At 29.4% G+C, this 15464-nt stretch overlaps 1 protein-coding gene across 1 annotated transcript; it reads right to left on the reverse strand.

Moving 5' to 3' along the window:
• Positions 1 to 2445: 2445 nt before the first annotated feature.
• LOC133297549 (early nodulin-like protein 4) lies at positions 2446 to 13253 on the reverse strand. The gene is made up of 3 exons (XM_061496717.1): positions 13184 to 13253; positions 2886 to 3083; positions 2446 to 2708 (listed from the first exon to the last, which is right to left on the reverse strand). The coding sequence occupies exons 1-3, from the start codon at positions 13251 to 13253 to the stop codon at positions 2446 to 2448; spliced, it is 531 nt and encodes a 176-aa protein (XP_061352701.1).
• Between the last annotated feature and the right edge of the window lie 2211 nt (positions 13254 to 15464).

The raw sequence follows: 15464 nt of genomic DNA on the forward strand, positions 1-15464 counted from the left end.
GCAGAATTCGTAATGAGAATTTAAACAAAGAAAATTGAACAAAATCTCAAAACATTCATTATTTTAATACATAGGTGGGTTGGTAGGGAGAGGTGAGTTCAGTTTTACAACCCATTTTCAAAAGCAGAACAAAGCGGGTTGATTTATTTTTAGGTGGATTAGCGGTGGGGTGGGACGAGGCGGGATACCTGTTTTGCCAGGTCAATAGTCTATATTTTAATGTTTTATGAAGATACTTTTATGATCATGATGAGAAATAGTTAATGAAGTCCTTACTATAGTAAAGGGACTTGTGAACCTTAGTTTATTTAGTTATTTTTTATTCAATAGAGATATTATTGAGAATTGTGGGTGCTCTTAGTCCTATTGGTTTTGTTTAGTACTCAATCATGCATACACTTCAACATTACTCAACCACGACAACTGCCAAGCAAGTCCAAGCACACTTATAAATTTTCTTACGTATAAGTCATATTAATAATGTATTTGTGACATTTAAACTATTTTAGCTATGTAATATTGACACGGCAATTTTTTGTAAACTTAACTTTAAACAAACCAATAATAGTTTAATTTATGTTAATACAAGTGCATACGCAATTTTCTTTCGACATTAGGTTAATTCTTTGCATTTCTACTTTTATATTTTGAAACTTAAGCACGGGGATGACTTTGATTTCAAATTGCATAGACTGAGAATCCGGCCAGTTCAAGTATATTAGATAAACTCATATTGACTCTAATCATGACCAAAACATAGTTTACTTATATGTATTATTTTAGTTTCATACACTTAAAAAGGATACATTATATCTCAATACTTACAACAACAAACCTTATTATCACCTGTAGGAGGTCCAAAACACATGGCCTTCCCTGGCTGATACCCTTCCTTATTGCAATTTTGGTTACAAACGTCCAAATTTATGCATGACGATGTACAGACGTACCCCGAAGGAAGGACAGAACCTAGAAAACTTGTTGACGGACCTGCAATGAGAACAAAGTTCACAACTTTTATACTCATGATTCCTTGCTTTATTTTTTGGAAATTTTGCATAGATTTTAAATTAATTACCCAGTATACGACTCCAAAAACTTTTTGTTTGATCTAGACATCAACAAAGATACGCTATTAAAAATTTATAAAAACTCACATTTTAATCCAAAAATAAAATAAAAAACTAACTCTCTAACACCCGTGTATTTTGTTTTTAATAAGCAGACTAAGAAGTAAAATTATAATATATCATTTTTCACTTTGCGTTTGTTATTTATACACTAAAAATAAAACTTGTAATGCCAGAAGAATAATTACTGCAGGGCATAGAGGGAAAGGTCACAAGCGTTTATACCATAATACTTTTTAAAATAAATATTATTGAAATTGAATATAATAATATAATAAACTTAAATTTATTAATGACATCACGGTTATATTATTTTTATTAACATTGAATTCTATATTCAATTTTATTAAAACTAGTGATGTTAAGGCAATTTTTTAATATAATTTTTTTACTGAATATTTTAAATTCAAGTTTAATATGATATTAATACAAATATTAACGGTATCAAAGTATATTCTAGTATTATTTCTAAAACGTGACTTACATACAACAACTTTTTTATCTAACCAAAATATAAAAAACGCAATACTATCAGAAAAATAGTAAAACGTATGCCGACATACGGATTTTTTTTCTTTATTTTCTTTTTAAAAAAAATGGATTCACGTTTTATAACATTATTTTATTAATTTTATACTAAATTTATTATATTAAAATTAAATATTAATAGATAATATGAGCTGACACCTTGAATATATCCAAGTTTGTTTTTTTTATATATCTAATATTAATAGTATTAAGGGTTTGGATAAAGTTATCTCCATCAATCACAAAATTACATTATTTTGGGAATTAAAAAAATTAATGAAAGATGTTTCGGTAAAATTCATATAACAAGAAAAAAATCAAAGTTCTTAAAATACCTTTTATTAATTCTCTCAACTCCAAAATGATGTAGTTTTGGGTTTAATAAAAATAATTTTATTTTATATTGATGGAAAAACGATAAACCCTAATATTAATATATATATATATATATATATATATATATATATAATATTTATATATTGGGATAAATGCTTCTCCTGTAATGTAAGATAATTTTATCTCATTAAATCCCAAAATATCAACATTTTGAAAGTTGGGATAAAAAATAAAGGGTATTTTAATAAAATTACACGATACAAAGAGAAGGTTAAATTATTAAAATATCCTTTACTTTTTTAACAAATCTCCAAGCATATAATAATATTTTCTTATGTCACATGAGAAATATTTTTTCCTTATATATATATAATGTAGCATATAATAATATTTTAAATTGTTATAATTAACAATAAAAACTTCAAAACTTCAACCCCAAACACACACCAACTTAACCTTGAAGTAGCCTTGCTGAGTCCGAAACTTTGGATGGAGATGGCGCCGGAGAAGCGGACATGACAGCAATGATTAGCTTTTGACCATTTTCGCAGTTGCTAACGTTGCCACTAATGAAGAAAAAGATACTCGGTTTATGTAAACGGAAAGTTGAATTTCCGTCGTCTATCTTATGAATGGGGTTAGTAATGTTACACGAATAGTAGTCCTCCTCCTTCACAACCAAAACTGAATCATTCCCTTTCTTATATTCAAAATCTGCATTAATGCAAAATAGAATGAAAATATATTATATATATTAACCCTTTAGTACCATTGTTTCTTTGTAAAAATAAAGTTAATACATATATTTTATGTTGAGTTAATATTGAACTCACAGAATATACAAAAAAAAATTAAAAATAATAACATACAAAAAAAAAATATTGAACTCACATAGAATGTCATTGACATGAAACATTTGTCTTCGAGCCCAATGATTATATTCTTCTGATGGTTTCACCACCCAACCATCCTCCCCACCAACTTGAAATTCAGTTGCTACTGCGTGAAGTGAGAATGATAAGCTAAGAAGCAACAATGGTATCATGAAAAACATAAAGCCGAGGAACCTGTCAGATATATGGCCACACCCTGCCATTTGCACACAACAAAAAAAGTGAGCTACCTAAATTGATATTAAGAGAGAGAGAGAGAGAGAGAGAGTTAGAGAGGTGATAATGTATGAAGATTGAAAGGTGATATATAGGGGTGAGGGTGAGGGATATAATAATGTACTAGGAATGAGGATTGAGAGGACATAGTCGTTGTTGACTAGAGCAAGGAAAATGCTTTCGAATGGGTCAAACATTTGTTGGAAAATGCTTTCTAATGGGTCAAACATTTGTTGGAAATGGCATTAAATTGAAAGCAGTGTCCAAAACATTGGCCGTTTTGAGAGATATACTAAATATATATGCTGGCTGATGAATATAATATAACTAGAGCAGTACCCGTGCGATGCACGGAGGAAAAAGATCAAAAAATTTGTCGGCATCTGTCGTCGCTTAATTGCTAAAAGAAAGAATCGTGTTAATATTTTGTGCTATTTAGGGAGGTGAAAAAGCTATAGAATTTTGTAAGTATCTACCACAAGCAAAACTCTGCAATTAAAAAACATCAATTATTAATAGGCTTAACAATTTACGATGCCGAAAGTTGTGGTATTATTAATAGGCTTAACAATCACCTATGCAAAAAGCAGTGATATATTAATATAGCTGTTTGACTTTCAATTTTAAATTTTTTCCCCCACCTATGAAGTTTAAATTTAAAATTTAGATTGTTTTTTATCAACTATAAATATATTTTTATAATTTCTAATACATTTTTTGTTTAATCTATAATTTTATATTAAATTCGAATTTATTATATATATCTTTTTCCCACGACAGAAATATTAAATGCTGAACTCTTTTCCCATCTATCAAGTTCAAAATTCAAATTGAAAAGTTTAAATTTTAAATAGTACATATTTTCTCACCCAATAGTAAGTATTATTAATAGACATAATAATTTTTCATATAAAAAGTAGTGAAAAATATCCATAAAAGGTTGTGTACTTTCTCCAAATAATAGCTTTTAGTTATTCATTCATGACATATTTTTTCCGTGTTAATTATACTCTTTCAATAAAAAATTGAAAGTTTAATTTCTTTCTCACATACTAAATTAAAAAATTTATTTTTATAGTGATTAAATTTTTATAATCTATTTTTTACAGAATGATAGAGGTCATTTTAATTTTATTTAAATTTAAAATTTAAATTCTTTTGTATTAATTATACATATTTATATGACTTTTTCTCTTTTAATTTATGATTTTTATACGTTTTTTAAAATTGGTTATACATGTATATTTAAAATGTTCATCTTAAATAATTTTGTTATTTTGCAATATTTTTTTAAATTTTTTGTTTTTTTTATGCAGCATTGATAGGGCTAACAATTATCCATGCAAAAAATAGTGGAATATACAACAAAAGAAAAGTAAAGGTCTTTTTTACTCATAATATACAACAAAAAAAAAGTAGTGGGACATTAAGTGAGCTCTGTGCCACCAAAATTATTGTCCAAATGTCTTCCCACCAATACAAAGTTTAAAATTCAAAATTCAAAATTCAAATTCAAAATTTAAATTTAAATTTAAATGAAATTCGAAATTGAAAATAAATATTTCAGAAAACAATGAGTTATTATTAATTTGAAAATTCTAATGTAGAAAGCAGTGGGATATTAAATGAATTGTCTGCCACAAAAAATTGTTCACATAATTTTCTATTTTATTTATTTACAAATTTTGATTTTTTTTTATATTTATTTAATTTAAAATATTTGTGTTATTTTACAAAATATTTTGGTTTTTTTAATGATTATTTTTTAACAAAATAGTTTGTTTTATATGCAGCATTGATATGGTTAACAATTACCCATAAAGAAAGTAATGAGATAATAAATGAGCTGTCTGCCACCAATAATTCTCCAAATATTTTCCCACCACTACAAATTTTAAAATTCAAAATTCAAATTCAAATGAAATTCAAAATTTAAAATAAATATTTCAGAAAGCAATGAGTTATTATTAATATGAAAATTCCAATGTAGAAAGCAGTAAGATATTAAATGAGTTATTATTATTTATTTACAAATTTCGATTTCATTTTATATTTATTTAATTTAAAATATTTGCGTTTTTTTACAAAATATTTTGTTTTTTAAATGATTATTTTTAACAAAATAGTTTTTTTATGGAGCATTGATATGGTTAACAATTACCGATATAGAAAGTAATGAGATAATAAATGAGTTGTCTGCCACCAATAATTGTCCAAATGTTTTCCCACCACTACAAAGTTTAAAATTCAAAATTCAAAATCAAATGAAATTCAAAATTTAAAACAAATATTTCAAAAAGCAATGATTTATTATTAATTTGAAAATTTGAATGTAGAAAGCAGTGGGATATTAAATTAGTTGTTTGCCACGAAAAATTGTTCACATAATTTTCTATTGTATTTATTTACAAATTTTGATTTTATTTTATATTTATTTATTTTAAATTATTTGCGTTTTATTAAAAACATTTTCGTTTTTCTAATAATTATTTTTTAACAAAATAAATTTTTTTATGCAGCATTGATATGGTTAACAATTATCCATGTTGAAAGTAATGAGATAATAAATGAGCTGTCTGCCACCAATAATTGTCCAAATATTTTCCCACCACTACAAAGTTTAAAATTCAAAATTCAAATTCAAATGAAATTTGAATTTAAAAAAAAAAGTAGGATATTAATACACTTGCTTGCCACTAATTAATGCTAAACTCTTCTCGCACTAACTATTTAGTTTAAATATTTTAAATTTTGAATTAAAATAAAATGTTTTTCATTCATATGTGATTTTAAATTCTATATCTCGTATAAAAGCGTAATTAATGCTGAACTCTTTTCTTTCGGTCTTTTGGCTTTTCGATAAATATGAAAAAAAACATTAAATGATTTTTAAAATGAGGATTAACAATTTCAATGTAGAAAATAGTAGAAATTTAATACAGTTGTCTCCCACTAAAAGATGTTAAATTCTTTTCCCACCTATATCAACTTCAAATTTTAAATTGATAAAAGAAGTGGGATATTAATGCATATGTCAGCCACTAATTAATGCTTAACTATTTTCTCTGGGTCTTTTGATTTTTCGATAAATATGGAAAAAGCATTAAATATTTTTTAAAATGAGAGTTAACAATTCCCGTTTAGAAAATAGTAAAATTTTTCAAAATTTAAAAAAGAAGTGGGATACTAATGCACATGTCTGCCACTAATTAATGTTGAACTATTTTCTTTGGGTCTTTTTCTTTTTAGATAAATATGGTAAAAAAGTATTCAATATTTTTTAAAATGAGGGTTAACAATTCCTATGTAAAAAATAGTGAAAATTTAATATAGTTGTCTCCTACTAAAAGATGTTAAATTCTTTTTTCACCTATTTCAACTTCAAATTTCGAAATTTAAAAAAGAAGTGGGATTTATATCGAACATGATTATATCGAACATGATTATTTTGAAATTTAATACAGACTTTTGTTAAATTTTAACTCCGTTGATTATATCGAACATGAGAGGCATCAATTGTAGACATGACTGTTTTCTTTTTCAGCAAAACGAACCAAATGTTTTCTTTGCCTTCCGTCGATTGAACTTCATGTATAACTATTGGGTTTTTTTTTTATGAATTATTAATCATAACATGTATAAGAATTAACCCTATTTAATTCGTGTACATTTAAGTAAAATGCCTTGTACTCCTAATTTCTGGTGAATTCTCGTCTTGAATCCACTTAAAGTTTTTAATGAAAATTGAGATTAATTTATTATAATAATATATTATTATTTACACATAACTTGAAAGGAGTTATATTAGTTATATTACACAGTAAAATAATATACTTTATTCGGGTTAAATATACACGTAACATGTTAGCTTAAATATACACATGTTCCAAATTTAATATGAATGGCCACCCTTATATGAAAATATTTTATTTTTTGCTTTGTAAAATAATATACTTTATTTGAAAGTATAGACAAAGTACAAAGTTAGACTACGCTTTCGAGGTAAGATATTTAAGCTCTAAATACACTATTTCTCACAATGGTATAATACTATAATTATATTTTTATTAAATTTGCAACGCATGGCTCAATCAAAATTAAATGAAATTTGAAACTTATTAAATAGGAAACATTTTAGAGTGATTTCATTGTTATTATAGTTTTTCTTGAATGTAGCGAAATTAATAGACTCAATTTCAAAGGTAGAAAGTAGTGTAATTTTATATTTGTAATAAATGATGACCTATTTTTCCACACATCAAGTTCAAATTTCAAAATTCAAATATGAAAAGTGAAATATTTTGTAATGAATGCTTAAATATTTTCTCACTTATCAAATAAAAATTCAAATTTGCAACGTTTCTAAAAGTTGAAAAAATTAAAGTGGTCTATATATGAATGTGGATATTGGAGGAGAGAGCAACAGACAGCAACTTGCCAAAGAATGATTTTTATTTAGTATAGATATAGAAGATATGTCATTTCATATTTTTTATTTAAATTTTGAATTTAAATTATTTTTAATCAACTATACATTATATATAATTTTAAATATTTTTTTGTTTAATCTATAATTCCTTTAGTTTGACTTTGTAATTAGCTAATTTGTTTTATGAGGCTTTTGACTTGAATTCTGGGTTTTGAGTCACTAGCCACTATTTATAAACAAAATAATTTTATTTTTTTACTAATTAAGCTCAATAGTGGGACATTAATAGGGTTAACAATTAATCATGCAATTATGTCTAATAGTCGGTTTCAGTCAATGATACATAATGGCTAAGCAAAAATTATTCACATATTCAACCATTGCCAACGATGCATGCATTATAATAAACACAATTCCATAATTAGTGCATTATTTATAGGATAAATTAAAAAAAAAACTTTGCCTTTCTAAATCAACAAACCACCTCATTAAAGGGCGCAGCTCTTTTTTTTCTTTTTTTGCCCCTTAATGTAACTATAATCGCACAAACTAATGATATAGACTATAGAGGCGTTATAATTCAAAAAAAAACTAATCAAAAATTGACGACATGCTCCCTTAGGAAAGAAGAATGTTTGAAGACTTGACATCTCTATGTATAACAGGCTTCAAAGCTTCCCCGTGTAGGTAATCAAGGGCTTCTGCGATCCCAACAGCTATATTAAATCTCATTTCCCATGTTAAGATAGATCCATCCTTGTTCTTTCCTACATTCATTTCAAAATTCATATTAGCATCATTTCCATCTTCCAGCAATTCAAATGATGGGTGAAAAGGGAAAGCAAAAAACCACTGAAACATTACCATGTAGATTTTCCTCTAAGTTGCCTTTGGGGAAAAAAAGATCAGATTACTTACCACCGTAATAATAGGCAGTGGACGGGTAACCATTCGGAAGATAACACATGTTGGGATCAATGAAATCTTGTAACACTTGGGTTACAGACCGTTCATATGGAGGGATCTGGCCATTCAATTGAACCATATTGATTGCTATAGTAGCCTACACGGAATTTGAAAAATTAATTTAATACCACGGAAAGAACTGAAAATGCATATAGCCAGGTAAAAAGATCTCATTTTATTCTCAGCTGCTAATTTATAATGTTTCAAATGCTACACTAACATCAAGAGGGATGAAGTTCAATCATGAATAGTGATTCACATAAAAACCAAAAAATTTACCTTCTTGGCAGGCTCGGGAATTTCCCAGGCCTTGGGCTGAGTATCTAATGATAATTTTTGTAGCAAATCGGTTGCTTTTGTGTAAACATGAAAGTGAAGGAAGACAAAACTCTGGCGTAATCAAAGTTTACAGCAAGTATAAAACCAATAACTCACAACTTACAAACACACAAGAAAAAGAAAAAAGAAATACCCCAATACCCAAAACATGAATCATCAAATTACAATATCATTTATTCGCGAAACAACATTGCTATAGAGAGCATTGAAGATGAGATCTATGTGCATCATTATCCGGTACCATAACTCGAAGATCTGGAGAGGAAGAATGGCGACGGGGAAAAGGACCAGAGGGAGAGGGAAGAGAGGGAGTTCAACGATGTCGTCGGACTTGGGGGTTCAACTCTCATGCAATATATCTTCTATTAGGGGTTCAACCCTACAAAAAAGATTCCATCAAAAATTTGTCATCAGTAACCACACACAAAGAATTTCACAAACCCTATTGAACTGATGCAACCAAGGAGAGCAAGAAAGCGTGAGAAGAAGAAACCTTGAAATGCTTGTGGAGACGCGAATGAGAAGCTTCGAGATCCTTGAGGATTTCAGAGTGAGAGCGACCGATCCGGCGCTTACGATTCCAAGATGTTGTTCGAAGCCCTATGATTGCAAGGTGGAGAAGAGTTGTTTGCCAGAGCGTTAGTTAGCACAATATTAGAAGACGAAGAAGATAAAAAGACAGAGAATGGAAAAAATATGTGCACGATTAGCACAGGAAAATATCCAGAAACATATCTTATTTATACACAAAATAATTTCGTAAATTAAACTTAATTTTGCGTATTAAAGATTTGAAAAAGAAATTATTGCAAAAAAACCTATCAGTTTCCACTAAGGCATAACTCTGAAAAACTTCTCAACTCCCAATAAGATTCAATAATTTAAAAAACTTTTCAGCTCCCAATAAGATTCAATAAATTGTTGCAGCTTCCAACTTTCGCAGCTTCCAATAAAGAGATAGTGGAAATCTAATTATGTGTGTCAAAAATTATTTTTTTAATCGGTTTTCAATTTATTTTTTTAAAATTATAAGCCTAAAAAACAATTTAAAAAGTTACTATAACAGGAAACATTTCAAATTCCTTTAAGTGTGAACACAAACCTCAGATTCAAGGAGAATGCGACAGAAACATATCTTATTTATACACAAAATAATTTCGTAAATTAAACTTAATTTTGCGTATTAAAGATTTGAAAAAAAAATTATTGCAAAAAAACCTATCAGTTTCCACTAAGGCATAACTCTGAAAAACTTCTCAACTCCCAATAAGATTCAATAATTTAAAAAACTTTTCAGCTCCCAATAAGATTCAATAAATTGTTGCAGCTTCCAACTTTCGCAGCTTCCAATAAAGAGATAGTGGAAATCTAATTATGTGTGTCAAAAATTATTTTTTTAATCGGTTTTCAATTTATTTTTTAAAAATTATAAGCCTAAAAAACAATTTAAAAAGTTACTATAACAGGAAACATTTCAAATTCCTTTAAGTGTGAACACAAACCTCAGATTCAAGGAGAATGCGACACATCATCAAAGTTTTCAATAAACGATTTTACTTTAGAATAATATAGATGGGTCAAAGATATATTGTATAAATGCTTTTCATTAATGGGCCAAATATTTGCTGGCAATTAATGTCATGATATAATTGGAAGCAGTGTCAGAAAAATTTAGTTTTTTGAAAGATATACTATATGTATGCTGATAGATGAATATAGTATAATTGAAAAAAGAAATTATTAAAATAATATAATTTAAAAAATGAGAAAGTGAGTAAAGGTTTAGGATCAGATCATATTTATGGGGTTGAATGGTTAAAAATAGTTAAATTATATTATTTTTTCAAATTATATTATTTAATCAGCTATAATTTCAAAGAGTATTATATTTTGATATTCAAAGGTAGGGGGTATTAATGGGTTGGGACGGGCTAGACTTTGGTCTAAAAATGTTAAGCATATGTTTAAATTTGTTAGACTGGCTTAGTCCGTAATCTGTTATGAATATAATTATCGTTTGTGGCCTGACTTATTTATAAAATATAAAAGTCTAGCTTAGATTGTTAGCCTATTAAAAAAATATATAACAATAAAAATTTATCTAAACAAAATATACGATTAACAACATTAATAATTTCACAAAGATTCATAAATTCAATGTATATTCAAACAGCATAATGTAGAACAAAATCATTCAAAAAATCTGCTTAACTAATAAACTAAAGTAGTAATAAATTTTGCATATCAAAAAGAACAAAAGACTAAATTCTGCATAAACAATTTAATATATTGATATCAATAATTTAATATATTGCGATGTTGCCTCCTCCTACATAAAAAAACATTCAGATTATTTTTGACATTCAGTTATAATATCATAAGATATAAATTAGTAGTATAAAAACAATAAAATAAAATAAATAATTAGTATACCAGGCCAGCTTGATAGGCTCTAAGGCCAGGTTTTTGAATTGAAGTCTAAGACCTTTTTATTAAATAAACTTTTACACAAATCCAAGTTTGTATCCAACAACCAAAATAGACAAGGCAGGACAGGCCAGGCCAAAGACCCCTGTCTCTTTTATTCAGAGGGTTAGAAAGTGAATGTACAAAGATTGTAGGTATGAAAAAGATTCTTTATACATTTATACTCAATAACATGTTAACATTTTCAAGTTATTAATATTCAAACTTATTGACGAAGTATAAGATAAAATTGAAGGCAGAAATATTTTTTTACAAAATTGAATAGTATTATAAAAATATTTTAAATTTACTATTCAAAGATTATGTGGGGTTACACGTGATAAAAATTTATTTAGAAGTTGTTATAAATATAATGACTATTGGATATCCATAACCCCAAAATAATATGACTATTGGATATGACTTTTGGATATGACTGTTGGTATGACCATTGGATATTTAATCCCAAATTGTAACCACTGATGAAGTGCAATACTGGTCATTTATCCTATTGTGACATACCTTGTCTTGTGAGCCTATAAAGATAGACACGTACAAAGCTTCAAGGCAAACCATAATACACGAAGAATACATTCTCATATCTCTCTCTTATCTCTATATTTTTCTCCTAATTATCTTTTAGAGTAAACACCTTTTTTGGTCCCTGGCAATATCTACGAAATCCTTTTTAGTCCCTGGCAATAAAAAAGGACCAAATTGGTCCCTAAAATTATGCAAAAAGGGCCACATTAGTCCTTATGTCAACTCCTCCATCACTAACGTGGCCCTTTTTACATACTGTTAAGGACCAAATTGGTCCTTTTTTATTGCCAGAGACTAAAAAGGATTTCGTAGATATTGCCAGGGACCAAAAAGAGTGTTTACTATATCTTTTATTTTACAACACGTTATCAGCACGATTTCGCTCGCGTGACGATTCAGCTCAAATGATTCTTTTACCTTTCTCTTTTTTTTTTCTATTTAATCATTTTCTTTTTACTTACTTTAACTTTGATTATTTCGTAGTTACCTTTATATTCGGCTAGCATAATGGAGAGGACTTTTGGGTACAAAGTGTAACACCCAGTCGGCCGCTAGTGTACTATAATGCATATGGTATTAAGCGCAATATATTTTAATCAAATAAATGCAGAAGCTAAACATATTGAATCACATTTAGACTTATGCCAAAACGTGAATAAATTTTTTCAATTTCCTAATGTATTGCATTGTACCATTTATTTTGTGACCAAGCAAAACTATATGATACTTTCTTGCACTCACATCTTTTTAGAATAAAACAAACAACATCTCGTTTGTATTTGGAGACATTAGGGATTTTCCCTCGTTAGCAAAATGTACCTAATAGAGAGTTATCCAATTTCATACATGAAATTCAACTATCTGTTATCAAAAAAAAAAAAAAAATTCAACTATCAACTAGTCCAACCTAGAACCCATCCATGGATTGTACATAATGGGCTTTGTGCCTTTACTTTATAATCATTGTATAATTATACATAATTTTCAAAAAAGGTAACATGAGATAATAAATACTAAGTAATCTCATTGATTCAACCTTGACAACATCATAAATACTTAAAGGTTTACATAAAGTCCATATACATGCATCTCAAAGTGACATCTCATAATGGTCTCTCAATGCACCATGCCATTCGAATGATCATAATAATAACACCCTATGTGTGTTCCTCTAAACAGAATATACAATTATATACAAAATATGCTTAGGTACACATCATGCTCTTCATAAATGCATAATCATCATGTGAGAATATGTATAGCAAAATGATCATCACAGTCTCACACTACACCAAAATGATCATGCCAAGAAATAAATCACAATGACGGTCTCTTGCCTCGTGATGCTCCAACATCACCAGTGTCAAGCCATTCATCTGGTCCATCAGCCATCATTGGAAAACCCATATTACAAATAGTTCTACTGGCCAGAGAAAACATAAAGTATTCATTACGCAAGAAAACCATCTTGTAACATACAAAGTATAAGGAAACCATCTTATACAAAGTATTAGAAAACCATCTTATGCAGTATACAACAAGGTATGCCTCACACAAGGAAACCGTCTTGTGTGGCATGTAACACCCTGTAACACCTCGTATATATCCGGTATAGTGTTATCATTACATCGTATTAAGCTACGCTTAATTAAAATGCGGAATATTCTTTTTCTTTTCAATTATGACGTCATTATCAATTACCAACTTGATTACTTAATCAATTTCATAAAATATCGCCTGAATGTAAATTGCAATAAGACATATACTGAAATACCTCAATATATAAATAAAGTGAGTATCTAAATCACAGATCTACATCACGTAGTCCGGAAAATATCCTGATACATTATTACAACTCCAAATCAAACTAAGACATAACTAGTCTATGTGTCATGGACAATCCCCATGCTCACCAAATCAACAGTGTCTCAACTCTCAACAAGATAGTCATAAACATAAAATGAAGCTCAAAGCATAAAAACAGCATGCATATCCAGCATCCAACAAGTCAGCATATAATATCATCAATATCTAACTCAGCTCCGGCCTCCTGCCGCCTGAGGTCTCAACATTACCTGACCCTGAAATAAGCATTCCCCAAACGTGGGGTGAGATCTTTAAACAAGAAATCTCAGTAAGACAAGGGGTCCTCAAGGATCTTCCACCCCAAACTCACTTATATGTGCAATATAAGTTCTAAAAGCATTTATATCAATATCAGTTCCAAAACTATACAGTGCAACAGATATTCATGCAATGTGTGTTTATCACTATCTACTGGTCAGAGAAATGCAGGAATACGTCTATACCTACATGTAGTACAAGGAACACCGCTTGCACCTCACCCACAGCCTCACCATCTTGTATGTACCACATACTCAGGCTTACCGTATAGGTGGAACACCACATGCATATCATAAAGGCACTAGCATATAACATCTCAACAGCATTTCCAAAACATCAAAAGCATGTAACACAGCATGCATATAACCATACCCCCATGGGACATGGTGGAACCACAACATGGCTAAACCGAGGACACGAAAGCTTACCTTGCAAGCTCACTATCCAATGCCAAAAGTCCTCATAGCTCAAGTCCAACACACAGTAGATCACAATCTGATTTAGGACCAGCAAGTGTATCAACAAACATAGCTCAAAAGCATTAACATAAAGACTACGTTCTCCTTTAACGTTTTACGTCTTAAGGCTTCCAACGAAGCCACAAGCCCTTAATCACATGATTCTGACTTAGTTCAATAATTATAGAAGTTCAACTTCATCAATCTAGGGTCCACAAACCCCCAATAGCCTACTGTACACACAACACAACTATTATTCTTCGAAATCCCAGAATATCCTGATATTTCTCTGGAAATATCCGGATATCAATATCCGGATATCCAAATTCCCATATCCGGATATTTCACGGGCAAATATCCGGATATTTCGCGACAGAATGCAGTTTCTACATTTCGCGAAGATATCCTTCCAAGGTTCCATTTTTATCAATTACAGAAGCCTAAACATGCATTTTTAAGTGTGTTAAGCATTTCCCAACATTAAGTTATCATCTTTTAACCTTTACATGCATCAAGGTTCCATCTTTAAGCATTAAACTCATGATCAAAGGTTGGTACAACATACCAAAGCTCAAAACAGAAAGACAAGGGCTCTTGGAGCTCTCCAAACAGCTCCAACACTTCTGACTTCCAAGGAAAACGAAAATGGCTCAACAAGATGAGTTCTTTCTTCCCCAAAGGTGATACTCTGTAGCTCAAAATGCCTTAAAAAAGGCTCAACCAACTCAAGCTCACCAACTCAGCCTACCACCCTCAAACACAGTAGCTGGAACACCAAGACAAAGCTATCTCTCACCCTCACAAAGCCACCCCCAAGTGTTTACAAGGAGGAAATGTGAAGAAAATCAAGAAAGATCACAACTTGGCTCAAGAAATGGAAGGGAAGGCCAATGGAACAGTAACCAGCAGATGGTCAGCCCCAAACTCATGTATAGAAATCTGATCCTAGGGTTTTGTGCCCAAAATAAGAGTATTTATAGCCCAAACACACTTAAACACACAATATTAACTTTAATTGCTACGCTTATTATTTTGA

Source organism: Gastrolobium bilobum, unplaced genomic scaffold, assembly GCF_033153095.1.
Source record: "Gastrolobium bilobum isolate Gb01-03AN ecotype WA unplaced genomic scaffold, APGP_CSIRO_Gbil_v1 utg4186, whole genome shotgun sequence".
In the NCBI taxonomy this organism is placed as follows: Eukaryota; Viridiplantae; Streptophyta; class Magnoliopsida; order Fabales; family Fabaceae; genus Gastrolobium; species Gastrolobium bilobum.